At 31.9% G+C, this 18,948-nt stretch overlaps 1 protein-coding gene across 1 annotated transcript in view; it reads left to right on the top strand.

Annotated features, from left to right (window-relative positions):
- The window catches only part of AGMO (alkylglycerol monooxygenase), a 297,194-nt gene extending 279,462 nt beyond the window's left edge, over positions 1–17,732 (top strand). The window contains exon 13 of the mRNA XM_019727089.2: positions 17,326–17,732. Coding sequence (XP_019582648.2) covers positions 17,326–17,400 — 75 coding nt within the window. The 3' untranslated portion in view covers positions 17,401–17,732. The remainder of the gene's footprint in view (positions 1–17,325) is intronic.
- The last annotated feature ends 1,216 nt before the right edge of the window (positions 17,733–18,948 follow it).

Raw genomic sequence — 18,948 nt, 5'->3', positions numbered from 1 at the left:
GGAAATGTGGTGGCTCCAGCATTGTTCTTCTTAAAAATTTTTCTTGTTTTACTATTTTGAAAGTTATATTCTTCAGTTCTTTTAGTGGTTAGTCCTACATTTTAATGTTCCTAGCTTTTTAAATCTAATCCTTTATTTCCAATGTTATTAATGTCTTGTAATTAATTCTAACTAGTTTTTAGCCTCCTAATTATTATTGGTGAATATTATTCAATTTATTATAAATAAATTAATGTTCACTTGCTTTCCCAAAGTCTTTCCCCCACCTTGTTGGTCTTTCTTCTCTTTTTAAATTACCTCCCATGTTTCTTTCTTGCTTTAATTTCATTCTTTCTGAAGTATAAAGTATACATTATTCTGTTACTTTTTAATAATGGTCTGTGATTAGTAAATGATTTTTCTTTATCTGAAAATGCTTTCACTTTACCTTCAAGCTTAAATGACAGATTCGCTGAAATAGTTCTAAAGGTTGACATTTGATATTTAAAGCGATTTATTGAGATTTGAAGATATTTTATTACTGTTTGACTGAAAGTCTGATATATTTTATTTATATTTTTCCTTTTAACCTAATATGTGTTTTGGTTTCCGTTAAGATTTATTACCATGTTTGTAGTTTCACTAAGATACACACAGTTTGTTTCTTTCTAACTTTCTTAGGCTTCTTTTGGGTTTTTCAGTTGAGGGATACTTCTTTGTTTTCTTCACTTTTGAAATATTATCAGCCATTACTACTTCTAATGTCAACTGTCCACCTTTTCACTTCCTCTTTTTTGAAACAAAATTAGATGCATGTTAAATTTTCTCATTCTTCTATGTCTTTAACTCTTTTTCATATTTTTGTTTCTATAACTCTCTCTGTTCCACTTCCATTTTCCAGTTCCTAATTTTATTTTCTTCTTTGTATAATCAGTTTTTTAAACAGCTCATTAGATTTTTAATATCAATAACTGTTTGTTTTTAGATGTTTTTAGTTTATGTTTAAATTTACCTGTTATTTTTCTTAGTCTTTTATTTGTTCTACATTATATCTACTATTTTTTATATCTTTAAATTAAAAAAACAAAAGACAAATCTTACCATATACTGTCCTTTCATCTTCTTCATTACTTGTTATATTTGTGGTGTAATTTCTCCATTCATTGCATGTGTTAAAATCTTCCTCAGGATGTTTTCTTCTTCTTCTTCTTTTTCTTTAACTTGTGTGTGTACACACGTGTGCATACACGTACATGTGGACACACATTTAAGTTTTTACTATCAGCTCTTCCTCACTTGAGATTGTTGTATCCCTGGATTTCTTCTCATGTGCTTTGGCATATGAAAGCATTTCTATAGTATTCAACATATCTTTCTTTGGGGCAGACTCAGCTATTTCATGTTATAGATTCAACTTTATGTTATTTCTCAACCTTGGATATCTGAACCACAGTCACTTATCGAACAAATTTGGCTTTTCATTTTCTCACATAACACTTTCATTAATCTCCCATCTGTACCATAGGGTGAACTAATAGCTTCCTGGCTACTTTTCTCGGCTAGTATTTCCTTTTCTAGTACCTTATCATGAATCAGGCATCATTTAGAGGATTATCATTTGCACCTACCACAACTCTCATCGGTTAAAGGCCACATTTTGTAGCTCTAATGACTTAACTGAAGCATTAAAAGTCCAGCTCCAGCTTGGTATTCCCTCTCTCTCCTGCTCTTTCCCTCTCAACATCTACTATTCCCTTTTTTCTTTTAGGGATAAGGTACATTTTAGGTTTTCATAGGGAGCATTTATCCAGAATGCTGATGTATTTGTAGTCATAGAGCATTCTGTATCTGTGTAACTTGTCACTCTACAGGAAGTCCCAGCCCCTTTGACAATACATATATATATATATATATATATATATATATTCATACATATAATTCTCTATATATAATTTTCTTTATAGATAAAATATCCTTTATATATATAATTTGCTTTGTATGTAACTATATATAATTTTATAGTTTATTTTATATTATTTATCTATCACTTTGGTTCTAGCACATATCTAGGAATGTAATGCACACTCAGTGGATATATGTTAATGTGTTGATCCTGTAGCTTCCAACTCTGCCATGCAATAAGCGATTCTTTTGTGCTTTGTATTGTACAACAAAAAAGAATCAAAACAATAATAAATTTAATTGTATCTTGCATATTCTGAATCCAATATGTAATTTGATCACAGGATTTTTTAATACTGCAACAGACATTTTTTACCATTAAAAACTTATTATTTAATTTTATTATTACTACTATTTATAAATAATATGTAAAGAATTTTACTCTAAAGATTTAGCTTATCCTTTCACTGTAAAAGTACAAGTTAATTGTTACGGTGTGAAAATCAAGGCTCCTGCAATTTTGTATCACTCACAAGTATATCCTTTTGTGGTTATAGTTAAAAAAAAAAAAAGAAGTCCCGTAAAATCATATCTGTGGAGAAAGTATAGTTTCCTAACTCCATTTAACATTTCCCCAAGAGAGCAAGCAACCCCTTCATGGACTTGAATAGAGATGGAGTTTGATCCCAAAGCCATGAATTCTCTCTGATTGGTATTTGGCCTGAAGGTTTACTGGAAGCATCACCATCCTAGTTAGACTGTTTTCCAGCTTTTCAATGTGCTAGAGTATGATTGTATTATGTGTTGACCCTGATTTATGTTGAAAACCCAGAAACATTTTTTCCAGAAGAAGTGCTTTGTGTATGTGTGAGCCTTTGAGGCCTGGCCCCATCTGAGGGATGACTGGCTCACCTCAGTGTACTGTTCATTTATTCAGATGGTTGGACTCTAACGGAGGAATCTTTAAATATCCAGTGGTAGTTCAGTGAAATAAATATTGGGAAGCAGATATGGGTTATTTAAAATGTATCACTATGATGTAATATGTCAATGCTCAATTATACCTTTGCATGCACCTTAAAAAGTTCGGTCTCAAGAGAAAAACTGATTGTCATAATACTGCATTTCAATTAAACCCACATCCTAGGCATTCTGAGTTCCAAATTCCTGAAACCCTCAAGTTAATGTGTTCCATGTTGTGGGGTTAATTTACATAACGTTCTGGAGCTCCTGCTGCACTGTTTCAAATCTTGGTAGCTTTGATATTCTCCACAGTGCTATACACAAATATTATAAACTAGTTTTCACAGAGAAAAGTTATGATTATCAGCAGGAATTCGTTTTATACAGTGATCTCTAACTATATTGTACCAGAACATTACACAGACCCCCTTATTTCTGAACCTCATTTTGCAGTCCCTATAAAACACATATGTTCCACTGTGTGTGTTTTGAAAATGAAATGTTCTAATACCATTCCGACTGACCCGGCCACCAAACTCATGTGGGAGATATCCGGTCCGCAATCCAAGTTGTACTGAGTCTTCAGGTCTTATGGGAGCTTGTAACACTTCACCGCAACAAAGCAAAAAGAAGAGAAAAATACATAAAAAATAACATTTTTAAATATGTGTGCTTTCTTCTGATAAGAGCATAGAAAATTTCAATTATAATACAATTTAGCCAATATTCATCTTGGTGAAATTTTCAAGGGTCACAGCAGTCATCTCATTCCAGAATTCTGTTAAGTTTCTCTCCATAATTCCTGCTTCTTCACAAGGAGAATCCTTGTACCAAAACTCTGTGGTGGACTGGTTTATTACAAAGGGTCATAATTAGGTGAAGAAAAAGCATAGCATTGAAATCGAAAATTAGCTTATTTATAATAGACAATCTTGATACATCAAATTTTTGTAGCAAAATTTTTATTGGATTTATTCATTTAAATGTTTGAAATATGACTACTGCCTGCATAGGTCTTAAAGGATCATTGCTGTCAAAGATGCAGTTAGAAATAACAATGGACACAAAAAGCTGAAACATCCTTTTAAAACAAAATGTTTATGTCAAAGAAGACAAACTAAATATTCTCCTATATATTAAGATAAAGTAAAGTGACATCATATGTGCATGTAAGCTACTCTCAGCATTTGAAACTTACTTCTAACTCCATAATACAATGCACTATATGACCCTTCACAAAAGCAAACACATCCATTTAACATGAAGTAGAGCAATAGTGTCTCAAGAGGGTAAATGGGGTCTAATATATGGTGACTGAAGGAGAACTGACTCTGGGTGGTGAACACACAATGTGAGATATAGATGATGTATTACAGAATTGTACACCTGAAATCTATATAACTTTACTAACCATTGTCACCCCAATAAATCTTAATTAAAAAATAAAATAAAAAGAGTAAACTCTGTAGATCAGCAGAAACAAGTTAGAGCTCTTCGTTTCTTTTCTGTTCTGCTTTGTTTGTTTGTTTGTTTGTTTGTTGCTAAATTTTGCTACTTAACCTAAAGGCAAGACTAGTTTAAATTGCCAGACATCTAGACATCTACATAAAGACTTTCTTTTTGCTACTTTCCTCAGTCTGGCACAACGGTTCTCAAACTTGAGTGTGTGAAGGAATTACCATAAAGGGTTTCTATACACAAAACCATGTGTATTATACTATAGGGGTTATTTAAGGGATTTTCTAGGGTAATTTAATTCTGGGCAACTATTGTCGCATGTGCTAACTTCAGAAGCTAACCAAGGAGGTTCTGCTTGCCCTTACTTATGAGAATTATTAACACGTTTCCCCAGAATCCATAAAATATACCTTTTGACATAATTATAAACACATTTTCAGCTACAAGGACACTTTCTGAAAACTCAAACTGTACTAATGTATAATTTTTCCCTTATTCAATATTTTATATTGGTTATAAGTTTCCCTCAGATTTTTTACAATGTAATAATTATTTTTAAGTATTCTAGTGATAATCTCCCTCTTCTTCCCTTTCTGTCTTCCTTCTCATTGGAGAGAAAAATAACTTGCAATTATTGGTCTAGAATTAGGACTAGATAAAAAACAGTTTTGAAGGTTTCATTTTGTGACTCGATCTAGACAATACATTCATGGCCAAACTATATTTTTTCTCCACCCCAGCTTTCCTGAGGTAAAATTGTGTTTCTTGATCTATAAACACAAACAGACAAAACAGTTTCCCTCTGAAATCTCTGTTGTCCCTAAAACTCATTATTATTTACTAATAACTATCAAATGTTTCCATTATTTGTTTTTATGGTAGTAGATATCTGTGCAAAATTTTGTAAGAATCATTGCCGCTGCTACTTGTCTGTAACTTTGGGTGATGCCTGCTAAGTTATTTCAAAGATGAACCTAGTGTGTCTTAACTTTTTTAAATTTCAGGCAGCAGAGTGCGAAGAGGGCAGCTTATGTCCAAGGAAAAGATTAGGGATCTTGGTATCTAGAAATGCATGATTTGGGAATCCATCTCTTCCATCCTTTGCCAGCCTCTACTTGTACTCCCCATGTGTGTACAATGATTTCTTAAGAGACTTTTCCCCTGTCACTTCCTCTATTCCTTCTATTACCTTATTGTGTTAGTAATGAGGGCAAGGTGAAGTATTTTTGATGTGTTATTTTTATTACAAACTTAATTTTTTCTGGGAGCTGTCTACCCTTATAATGCTGTGTTGGACAATTTATTATTTTTCAGATAATAGAACTGAGAATAGACCTTAGTGATTTTTCTATTTCTCCTCTGTCATTGGACAGAAAAAAAAAAAAACTGACACCTGAGAAAATAAAATGACTCAACCATTTCATGACAGAAAGGATGAGAACCAGGTTTCAGGGCTCTCAGCCAGCGTTTATTCCAGGGCACCAAACTGTGGAATCTTGATGGCTTCTTCATCCTCATGATTGTGGTTTTCAAAAGTGATGGATGAGAGGATCCATTGGAATAAAAGAAGTAAATATTAGAATTTCTATCTATAGTTATTTTGTCCTATCTTACTTTTAAAAGAAATCCATTTTATATGTTTTATAATACACAAATAGTAATTGAAATTTTTAAAAAGTTAAATATAATGGGGGGAAGAGAAGTGTTATATATTTTCAAAACAAAGTTTAGAAAATGCTGCTGTATTAGGTGACTTAACAGCCATAGGGACAATAATTACAGATAGCATACACTGAAACTACTGACATTTGCTGAGCACTTGCATATATGAAACTCTTATCAGTTTTCACGTGCATTATTTCAGATAATTATTCCAACAATCTTGTAAGATGATCAGTGTTTGTCAGGTGAAGATACTGAGGCATAACAACATTAACTAACTTGCTCAAGATGGAACTCTGAGTCCAACCCACTTCTTTTGTATGAAAAATTACAACTCAAAACACTAAGTTATGGGTACTTTAGGAAACACTCTACCTGCTAAATGAAGATAATTCATCACTTACTCAAGTAATGTAAGAATCTTACAAGGTAGCTGTGACAGATAGGATTTATTTCACAAATAAGCTAAGTTGCTAGGAAGTTTAACATAACTCTGTGATTAACCTCATTTTCATAAAACATTTTTTTCTTTTATATTTAACCACAATATTGTGAAGATATTTCTCCCTGAAGATTTAGAAATAAAATTATATAAAAATGCCAGCCTTTCATAAATATATTCATGAAAACTGTAGATCTAGGCTCTATGAATTCAGGGACTACATTACTCTCAATTGGGATCTATCAGCAGTGAAATGCCTGGCATGAAACAAGAGTGTGACAAATATTTGTATAGTGAGTATAATCTAATATGGACTGGTTTAATGTAATTTTTGTGTGCATATGTTCATCTATGAAGTAGATGGCATGCTATTTTTTTCTTATGGACTCCACACCTAACACTAAATAAATAGTGAATACTTAGAATGACATGTTTTTTAAGATTTATTATTTTGTCAGTTGTGACTTTAATATACTAGATTTTCCTACATCGGATCTACACTGAAAATTTTAATTGTTTTTCAAGAGTTGTGCTTGTCTATCAGGGTGTTTACAATAAACCAAAAAGTATGGATATAATTCCTTGCTGACATTTTTCTTACCATTCTTCCTCCACTAATGTCCCTTAAGTTTGGCCACATCCTTTGCCATCATATTGTCAATTCCATAGTCAAAATATTTATCATGCTGTTGGCTCAGTTCCACTCAGAATTGTCTTGACTCAGCTTTGCTTAATACATTTCTTTTTTAAATTTGTCAAAGGGTATTTCAAGGAAAACGACTTATAACATATTATCCTTTATTTATTATAGAACTTTTGAGGAATATATTTTTCCATTATATTGCTCAGGATTCTCCCTGAAATAACATCTGTGTAAAAATAATTTTAACATAATTTGAGATATGAATAGGAAATTTAATGTAATGGGAAATATCAAAATAATAGTTAGATAATAGGGGTGGGAGAGAGGTTCATTAGAAATTATTATTCCATTTTTTGTGTCATAAATAAAGAATTAAAACAAAAATCATTTTCGGGCCCTGAAAACATACTAGTATTATAAAAACTTATCAAGAACATTGAACTCCTTGTTCTTACAGGTTGAGGTACAAAATAGAAATATTTCAAACAACTATCTATAATTGTACTTACCTACTAAAATTTTACCCTATTTTGTAGGAGAATTATTTCCAGCAATAATTATATATACACATAGCTTTAAAAACATCATTTTAATATATGACCATCAATGAGAAAGAATTGGCATTGCTAAAATCTCTGATATTCCAAATTCTAGATATAATTCATGAATCCTTATCTGTCACTGTTCTCACTTTTTGTTCATTGAATCCTTTTAGCAAGAAAAATAGTGAATTTCAATAGTCTATCTTATATGTTTAGATTCTTTACAATTAAAAAAAATTGAGTCAATATTCACCGTAATCTTGTGAAAAAAAATAAGGAAGCTATTATCCCCATTTTATAGAAACAGAAACTTAAATTCTAAGAAACCTACTGACACAAACTAACTTATATTGAATTGGGATAACTTAATCAACTTATTTCTTTCCCAGAGTTCTGGTTTGACTAAGGTCACTTTATGTCCAAAACTAATTGCAGTGTGTACGTGATTTATCATTCTTTGTCTATTCACTAATTTACCAGTGATATTCATATCTCCCATCAATAGCTCTGTTTTTGAATTGTTAGTTGATCACTTTACCAAAACTATTTTTCCAGAACAACTTGAAAAATATTTCCTGTGCTGCATTTATTTAGTAAGACTTGTTATTTGAAAGAGTACAATTTAAAACCCATATCAAACAATATACACCACTGTCTTAAAGAAAATTATGGCAAAAACAGTAGATACATTGAAGAAAATTGGAATAGCCAAAGATCTTTTTTGTGAGTCACTGAGGTAAAAATAAATGAGAATCTTAAGATAAAAAGTAAATGCAGTTTTGTTCTTGGTGACAAGAAATCACTTTGTTATACAAGAAATTGAACAGTCACCTAAAAATTTCAGATTACTGAAGTTCTGATTCAGTTCTTCCAATGTTTGTATAGATTCTTGAACTAATATGTCAAATAAAGAAAATATTAAAAATAATAAACCTGCATTTATGACCTATAAGCATAAGTGAGTCATTTAAATCAGTTTTCAAATAGCAGATCCAACAAGCAGATATATATGTATATATATTTTTAAGCAGAGAAAATTCATCTTAATTAGAATGTAAATCAACATCTTCTTTAAGTTTCTGGGCCTGATGTTAATATAAATAGAGAACCTCATATAATATTTCATGGGTATATTTTCTTGGATATTTTATATATATTAAGAGTTAAAATTGTATTTTAAAATATATGTGAGTGAAAAGGAAAATTTACTATAATGCAAATGGATAATGCAACATCTGATTGTTTTTTGCCTGGGCTGTGGAAAAAATAAGACAGAAAATAAGACAAAAAAATAAACTGGACTCTTTCAAAGAACATTTTGATCTCATTGTTTCATGAAGATAAAAAATATATGTATCTTACCCCTGAAATGTGGAAATTTCATTTTTTCAATTATCTCTGTATAATTTGAGTTCTTTCCCAGCAATACATTATGTTATGTTTTCTTTAATAATTTTTGCTTTCATATTAAAGCCATTATTATTATCATCATCATCATTATCATTACTTGGAGCAGAGATACAGGGTGTTGGTACAGGCTCACACCTTTTTTATAGCTTAAAAGCTAGAAAATATGCTCTTCGAATGTTTGTAGTGTTTATGTAATCAGTACCTACATTGCCAAGGCTTATTGAAAACAGCTGGGTGCCTGCTGCCTGCCCCCACCCTTTGTTGGAACTGTTGCCAGAACAGGTAGTCAAAAATGGAAAGTAAGGGAAAATTCAGGCATCTGTGGTGTCTCTCAGGAAAGCAGCTGTGGCTTCCTTAGGAAGCAGTCATTGTTTCCCATCAGCCAAGACTGTATACCCTTGGGTCCAGTTCTGGCGTAGCTGGCCTAGTAGGATGCAGTTTATGACTTAGGACTTACGCGAGAAACCATTTGGGCAGTTCCATCTCTGGCAGAACATTGAGAGAAATCCTTCAATATGCAAGCCATATGTGGGCTGTTGGCGTTCTATTTAGCCTACTCCGGGAGGTTCCCATTTACTGGGGCTCTAATCATCCCTTTGACACAAGCAAAAACAATACTAAGGGATCTTTTCAAAACATATCTTTCCAAGATATACTGTCCTGTTTTTAAAACCAGACATCACTATTATTTCTGTAAACATCGTATTTTTTTTCCTAGAAATGAGCACATTTTTTAAGAGACTTGTTTTGTTTCCTAGATAGCAGGCAAGTACACAGGATCTTTTTAACAGCACACTAAAAATCCTGGATTAGCAGTATTGAATGAAATTCTGCATTTGTAAACAGATGCTCTTCCAGATAAAAATTTTTGTATATCAAATGTTAAAAATTGCTATCCATGTGAGATGACCTAAGCTCTTGATTTATGTCAGAGATACTCCAGGAGCCAGCTTTTGCTATGAAGGATACACTGAAAATCAATATGCTGTTGTGATGGTGTTATTTGACAGGGACTGCCATTCATTGACCATAAAAATGGCATTTTGGTAGATTAGGACTGAATGGTTTTCTTGATAAGTTTAGTTGAAACACAAGCTCTGATTTTATAATGTAAATGCTCTAAACTTCAGTAGTCAAAAATAAAAGGGTATTAGAAAGTTTTTGTACCTTTAATTTCAGATTAAATATCAGGTTTTTCATTATTACAAAGAGTTCTGTTAGAACACTTAAGGACCAGAATTAATCCAGCACCATTTTATTCAAAACTCTTCAGTTTCAAAACATACCAAATTTTGTGCCAAGGTTAGGCATACTCAGGAAAATCAAATGATATTTTATTTCTAGTTGTAGCCAGAACTTATTTGCAGAAATATGAAAGTTAAAAAAAAAAGAAAGAAAGAAAAAGAAATTTAACTACTAAATTTAAAAATTTACTGCATTCTCTTACACTTCAAAAAAAAGTGCAGTGATAGTTTTTGGGGCAAGTGTTTGGTTATTTTCTATCATTTGCCCATCATTAATTTTAATACATAAAAGTGTCTCAGCACAGAGTCAAACTAGGTAATGTTCATTCAGTGTCTTCTTATATTTTCTACACTTGTCTTAACCCTAACTTTATAAAAACTATAACAGGCTTTCCTTAAAATTTTTAATTGCTGTCACATCCATGAAAAGTAAAGAATGTGAGGTTCCATGGTAAATGCAAGAGGAAGATTCTGAGTGTAAAAACATTTTTTCCATAATTTACACTTTCCTAAGATATTTTTCCCAACAGAATGGTCAACAGTAACACTAATATTCATTCTGAAAAATGATATTTGGTTCTTTATGAATTTGACCTCATTACAATTTTCTCTCCATGACTCCATATTGTTTTCTCTCCTGTAGCTAAAAAAAAAGAAAAAAGAAAAAAGGGGGAAAAAAAAGTTCTAAAAAGTCTTACTCCTCTATGTCATTAAGAACTTGGACAATTAGAAAGATATAAAGTCAGCCTTTAGATTTTTCGTTTGTTTTGTTTTTTAATTTATTTTTATTATTAGTTTCAAGTGTACAAAACAATGTAATAGTTAGACATATATACTCCTCACAAAGTTATAATCCCCTCCCCCAATCTACTACCCCTTTGACACTGTATATAGCTGTTACAGTTCCACTGACTCTATTCCTTATGCTGTACTCCTCATAGTCAGGCTTTAGTTTTGACGAGGCAATATTCTGATCATCCTATGGTTATACATCATATCTCATCAACGTTGATTGTCTCCTTAATTTTCTTCTATTTGTTAATTGTGGTAAGTTGGACATTCTTTATACCTGTCCTTCATACAAACTTTAAACTAAAAAGGAAAAATAATAATAATCTGGAAAAAAACTAAGAAGGAAGTCTGAATATCGAGAGTGTGTGTATTACAATATCTAGAAATCTTCCAGAAAATTGATATAAATCTAAGATGTACCATTGTAAGGTTGTATATCTATAAAGACACTTTATTCATAACTTTGAATTCAAAGATGAAAAATCCACAGATGTTTTTGTGAAATGTAGTATCTATTTTCATTTTATGCTAATTATGTTCTATACAATTTCCACCAGATGGGTTCGCATGCACAGTAGCTAATTCATGCCAACTGTCTTCAAGTACATTCTCTGGATTGTAGATAGGTTTCAGAGATCTCTTGGTGGTCTCAAATCTTATTATTATTATTTATTCTTTTCAAACATTATTGTGATAGCTTAAATGTGATATGTTTGAACAATAATATATTCTATAGGAGTATTGTTGAAAAGGATACACATACTTTTGCATAGTTTAGACTCATAAATAAATTATTGTACATAATAAGGTAATCATGTCTGGGGAACTGAAGAAGTGGTTGCAATAAAGTTTCTGAAGTGTTTTCTAAATTAATCGAGTACTTATTTTTCAGTAAAATTATGAGGGTCCTTTGCCTCCAATGAGTAGTAAAATAGTGAATATCTGATTTTTCAGGTTTCGGAGTTCAGCTAAATTACTTAAAAACTTTGTTCTAATGTTTATTTGGTGTTTATTTTCTTTAAAAAAACATAATTGTGGTATATTTAGTATAGTCTCTTGTTTAAAAAAGTATCAGAAGATACTTAATGATTAAGAAAAATGCACATTCTCTTCAACTAAGGCATTGTTATCACATGGGTATTCACATGAACTTTCTTTTTATATTGTTTTTCCTTTGTGAATAATTTTAATATAAATATTTCAAACTAATGTAAAAATAATGTTTTTATTTAAAGTCTAAATAGTAATAAATCTTTTTAAGACCACATATTAAACATAGCTGTGATTGTATCTGCTCTTGACTAGGGTATAGAAATAAACACAGAAGAGAGAATCAAAGACTTCCAAGTAATAGGTGCCATGTCTGGAAATTATTTCTCTTAAGCCTTTTGTTTGTTTGTCTGCATATGACTAAGTATTTTGGTCATATATAAGTATACTGGAAGTAAGATCAATAATTCTCAATATCTTTTGAGTTGGAATTTGTCAAATTGTGTTCTTGCAAAATTCTAGGGGAAAATATCTATCAGTACCTAATATCTTTCTAATGTTTTCATTTCAGGACTTTTAGGACATTTGGCTCCAATTTCTACTCTAGCTCTGTTTGTGTTTATTTGTTGTTTTGCACTGATAGGAAATAGAGGTATTTTGTAGCAATTCAATTTTGATCTCTGTTTAAGTTCTTATGTCCAAAAAAACCAAAATATATGTTAAAAATATATATTTAACAAAGAATTGGTTTTATTTTTCTCCAAATAATTTCTCAAAACTCTGTGTTTGATGTGTTTTCATTAAAATAAATTGCTGCTGTTCTGGTTGTGATAATTGTGTTAATTGGCAGTTAACTGGCATTTTGTGAACCTTACCAATGTCACAAAAATAATTTTTAGTTAAAAATATACTCTTCCATTTATAGACAAAGTGTGATTTGTTAGGGATATAAAAAGGGAGATTCATTTCAGGAGAATTTACACAAGGGAGTAAGTGGTAATATGTTTTATAATTACTTGAAAGTGATAAACTCTCAAGTCTTCAAAAAATACATTTCATATTTAAAATATTTCCAGTTTCTCCCTTTGCAAGGTAAAATTTGCAAGAAACCTTACCTATTATTTAAAAAATGACTTAGTTTTTTTAACTTGTTTGTTCAATTTTTAGTGATTTAGTGTACATAATTATTTTATCACTATGAATAGACATAAAATTAAATGAGATATATCTTAATGAGTGTTTTCCATATCAATATTTGTAACAATAAATACATGTTTGGGAATCAAAACAAATTTGAACTATTTCAGAGATTTTATTTCTCTTGTGGGTAATTTTTTAAGTATGTTAAAGCTTTCATTTTGTTTGTAAGTTTATCTAATGGCTAAATGATTTGAGAAGTGTGGGGTTGAGAAGTGTGGGGTGTTGCTAGCTAGTTCTCATGAAAACTGTCCACTGCTCAAGGTGATATTTGATTTTCTTTGTTCATTGGGTTATTTATTAATAAATATAGTAGGTGGATTTAAACCAAGAGACACAGGTATATACATAGGTATAAGAACAATCCACTAGATTTGTAATTAAAGGGGTAGCAGTTTGAGGAGATGCCACATGCACACAAATACTTCTTATACAATTTTCTCCCTTGAAGATTAAATGGCTGATAGGCTCATATGTAGAGCTATTTTTAACCTTAAAACACAAACATAACCAGCAGAATAACACATCAGTTCCCCCTGGTGCTTTATTATGGATTAGTGGCTCAGATTAGCCACCTGCCAATTGATGAACTTTTTAGAAAGGGGTGAAGGAAACATGGAGAGCATCTGCATGGGACAAAGTTCAGGTATCAGAGTCAAGGGCCCTGGGAAGTCAAGGAAATAGCCTGAAGACCAGGGCCCCTAATGATGTGTTAGCACAAGGAGGGCTTGACACCAAGAGTGAACTTCCTCTGTTTCATATTTTGAATCCAGCTGTTAAAATCATGGGATACACTTAGGATAAAATAAGTATTCATTGAGTTTTTACATCTCTTGAAACATATCTGTAGATTAGGGAAGAATATTGCAAAAACGCACTATGGTTGCCATTTTATTCTTATAAAAGCCTAAGTAGTAATTCTCCTATCTTCATTTAACAAATAATTGATTGAGAAATGTTTTAATGAATGTTCTAAAGTGATACATGTAATCTAATCAACTATGAAAGACTTAAATAAACAGCTTAATATGAAATCAAGAGAAAGTTTGGACCAGAGAAAATATAAAGTGGAATGACTACAATAATCAAGTGGTTATATTGAGCCCATTTGAATAATTTTGTAGTTTAAAATTATGTATTAAATGTATAATTAGATCAAACACACACACACACACACACACACACACACACACACACACAGACATATTCAAAATTATACAAGCAGATCTGTTTTCCCTGCTTATTTTCTAATGGAACAGGGTTACTATTTCAGAGTTACACACATTTTTAGAAGGACATATTCATTTTGTATAATTTCTATGCCCCTGTGCCAATCTGGATTTCATTATATATATAAAAAAACTCCATTTACTTAAAATATTGATTTTGAAAAGGTCTCAGAAACCTAGCATTTTCTGACTCAAAAAATCACTAGGAAAGTGCAGGTGATGACTAAAAAAGAGGAAATGAATTCACTATTGATGTTCATATTCATTGAACTGACTTTCAAGGATGTGCGGTTAGATTTTCTGGGGTACACTATGTTAATGAAAAACTTCATCTCAGGCTCTGTTATTTTGTAGTTTGTGATTTCTTGGTAAACCACATAAATTCTGAGTTCCCCTTGCTTTATCAGCAAACTGGTTACCAATCTTCCATGGTTTCTGATAAGAATTAAACATCATAATCTTGTAAAGGTACCTAGGACAATGCCTAGCTGAAGCAAAGGTCTCACTGTGCAGTAATTTAAATCTGAATTTGACCTCTATGCATCAGCTTCTTCCCCCCATCTATTTGGAGGAATAATACATATGGACCTAGAAAAAAATAAACAGAGAAACCAAATAAAACTGCAAAGGGTACAACATTGCAATTTTTTTAGTAAGAAGCTAAAAGCATTTTAGAAAATTGGAAAAGACAAGATCTTTGTGTTTTAGTTAAGGATGGACCTTAAAGGAAGTAGCACTTGATTGTGAAACGGTGGATTAACAACAAATGCATCAACAACAATTCTAATCTTTTTCACTCGTTTCGTTAAGTCATAAATTCTTAATATTTCTGGGATCCCAAATGAATGTGTGGATCATCTAGGGGGTGAGGAGTGAAAAAGAGAAGAATTATGGCATATTCACAAAATTTTACATACGCTATTAGAGGTTTCACTGGAATCATTCTCCCTAAACTTCACTCATGGAAATAATCCCTGTAAACCTAGGCACTAGATTCAAAACCAATTAAAAACTTTTTGCCAAATTTCAGATCCTAGTATCTTACACAGCGCAAGATCTCATTAGTTGCACAATGAGTATTATGGATCCAAATTAAACTATCCTGATATTATAGATTTATCATCTCTGTCCCGTTTGAAAATTGTCTTCTAAGCTACCCCTCTGTCAACATTAACCCATCTTCATAGCAAGTGTAATTCACTGCACAATCTAAGGCCTTTCACAAATACTCCCCAATCCTAGTATTATTTTACCTGGCACCATCATGAGAAATCCCATGAGGTCACTTTTCTTGAATTACAGTCAAAAGAAACAAAATCAAAACCAGACTTTAAATATATTATATTTGATTTCTGTAGTAACTCCAAAATGTTAATATTATTCTTGACTTCTGCTTCAATATAATGTTGATTTTATTTGGGTTCTTTTTTTTTTTTCATATTGTGGATGTCATAGGCTGAAAGGGCTGCATGGATTTAAAGAAAACTATCAGATTGGCTAATGTAAAGAATACTCGTTCTCTGCAAAGAACCAGAAGGTTCATGTGAAACTGAATAACTTACCGATAAAATCTAAATATCAATGTTTAGGAGGGTTTATTATTTTTTTAATGTTGTTTTCCATGTTCAGTCTTTAATAGAAACATTACCACAGTTCACGGTATTTTCTGTGAATTAATGGTGAATTAATGGCTGGCCTCAGTTAATGGCCTTGACTTTACTTCAGTCCATTACCCCAGAATGTTCCCCATGCCTCCCTCTATTACTTAAACGTGCTCCTTTGTATAGTTTTATGGATCTTTCAGAAGACCATCCATAGTGGTCTTCTTTCAGGGGAGAGGCAACTGGTCATATTTTAATAGTTTGGAGAGGAAGTTAGCACAATAAAAAACCCTTAGTGGAGAAACTCTTACATAGCTATCCTAGTAAACCCAGCTGTTTGGGCATCACTGTTTTTCATCATCATACTAATAGCACCTAAAATGGAGATCATGTAAGCAATCCTATAGCTTATTTTGGTGCGTAGGTAATAGTAAGGAGAAGAGTTAGCTTAGCAGAGACCTGACAGTCTGAAGACTATGACTAGGGCCCAGATTTTACCTCAAGAGAAGTAGACGGACGTGTATTGTAGCATTATGGCATTTTGATTATGCATAGTGAAAAATTCTGCAACCATTAATTCTTACTAAGGATGACTGTATAGTCATTCCTATTAGGATCCTTAGAAATCAAGAGTTTTATTTGTTTAATTTGGAGTGATTTATTGGGAATATGTGGTATTACTTAAAAGAGGAAACTCAATAAACTCTTATGGCTGCTGATTATGACTTAGTTATAGCTGCAATTTTAAGGAGAATTTGGCTGTTATATTTTTGTAAGATCAAAAGACTGAGAAAGTAAGTCAGCAGTAGTGTTAAGAATTTAATTCATGTAGTAGATCACATTGCCTAAAAGAGGAATTATTCCTTAATAAGCTTTTTATTTCTTCTTTTCCAAAAGTTTCTTAAACTATATAAATAATAAGATCATTTAATACAATACATACAACATGCAGTATGCCCCAATGCAGAAGAAATTTCTATTTCATTCAATATCTACCTTACTTAGCCTCATCCCTATAAATGACCCAGATTTGTGAGATTAAAAAAAAAAAAAAAAACAAGCCATAGAAACAAAGCTTTTTACTCCCACTCTTGTGCTCACATAATGTTTTTGAAGCTGGGTTGGCTAAATTCTATGAACTGCTACATTCAATTTGAATTATTTAACTGCCTAAAACATTTATGTTTATTTTCTCCACATTGTTAACTTAGTTGAATGAAAGGATTGATTCAATTTTAATTGTTTTTCCTTTTTGTGTTTTATTTCTTCAGATTTTTTTTTCCATCTGCATTGCTTTCTGGGGAGTAAGAAGCATGAAACAACTTGCCTCTGGCCTTTGGAAATAAGTTTGTACACAATTCCCTTGTTTTAGTCAGTTGTCTACAACCACAATATATTACTACTGACTATAAAAAATGATTATCTTATATAGTAATTATATAAACCATTTATGTAATGAAAGGTAAATATGCTTATTTACTCTTGATCGCTTTCCACATTTATTTTCAATTAAAATAAAAGTCAGTTGCAGTTACTTTCCTTTATTGCTAGGGTTGAAAACAAATTTTTTCAAATATAATGATGTTTTTAATATATCCACTGGTAGCATCTAAGAAAATGGAAAAAGGAAAGGAGAACACTTAAAGACAGTAAAACGAATGAAGAATTCATTTGCATTTACTTGACTTTTCCTTTTCTTTTTGCTAAAGTTGTGATTGTGTTCTGTGCCATTGAGTCTGCTCCGACTCCTTGTGACTCTGTGAATGAATGATGTGTATAATGTCCCGTCCTCAACAGCCCTGCTCAGCGCCTGGAGACTCAATCCTAGGGCTACTTTTATGAAGTCAATCCGTCTCCTATTTGGACTTCCTCTTTTCCTGCTGCCTTCTGTTTTTTCCCAGCATTACTGTCTTTTCTAAAGAGCCCTGACTTCTCATAATGTGCCTGAAGTAGGACAAATTCAGTTTTGTCAATTTTGCCTCCAGTGATGTTTCTGGCTTAATTTGCTCTAGGAATCACTTGTTCATGTTTCTGTTGGTCCAAGGTATCTATCGAGCTCCCCTCTGACACCATATTTCAAAAGAACACTTTTTTTTTTTCTTATCAGTCTTCTTCACTGTCTAACTTTCACATCTCTACATAGTAATTGGGAATAAGAGGGTGTGGATGATCTGAGCCTTGGTCTCTAATGACACATCTTCGCTCTCTTGATTATCTTTCCTGATTCTTCCATTGCTGCCCTGCTGAGTCTCAGCCTTCTCTTGATTTCTTGGCTTCAGTTTCCATTTAAAGTGATAACTGAATCAAAGTAAGTAAAATCTTTAACAATTTCAACGTCTTCATTGTCTATGTTAAAGTTGTATATTTCTTCTCTAGTAATGATTTTTGTCTTCTCACTGTTCAAATGCAGTCCTGCTTTGGCACTTTCTTCTTTCACTTTCATCAGAAGTCATTTCAGATCATTATTACTTTCTGCAAACAAGATGGTGTTATCTGCATATCTTAAGTTATTGCTATTTCTTCCATCAATTTTTACTTCTCCTTCCTCTCTGAGTCCACCCCAGTTTTTCATATGATACATTCTGTGCACAGATTAAACAAATAGGGAGATAAAAATGCACCCTTTCTGACATCTTTGCTATATGAAACCATTCTACTAAAATTGTACTTACATACATATTTGTCATCATAAAAAATGTGTAGCATTAGTTGTCTGCCTTAGATTACATTTACTTTAGAAAACCCCATAAACTAAGGAGCAACATTACAGAAAAAGACATCACTGAAATGAAAATGAATAGGATTTGTCAGAATTAGTTTATTCAACAGATTAATTTGTGTTACATATTTCTAATATGTTTGGTCAATTTGCAGGTTTGGGGGCATGCAGTAAT

Source organism: Rhinolophus sinicus, linkage group LG09 (genome assembly GCF_036562045.2).
Source record: "Rhinolophus sinicus isolate RSC01 linkage group LG09, ASM3656204v1, whole genome shotgun sequence".
In the NCBI taxonomy this organism is placed as follows: Eukaryota; Metazoa; Chordata; class Mammalia; order Chiroptera; family Rhinolophidae; genus Rhinolophus; species Rhinolophus sinicus.
Note: the sequence above shows the minus strand (reverse complement) of the source record. Positions and strands in the feature narration are given on the sequence as shown.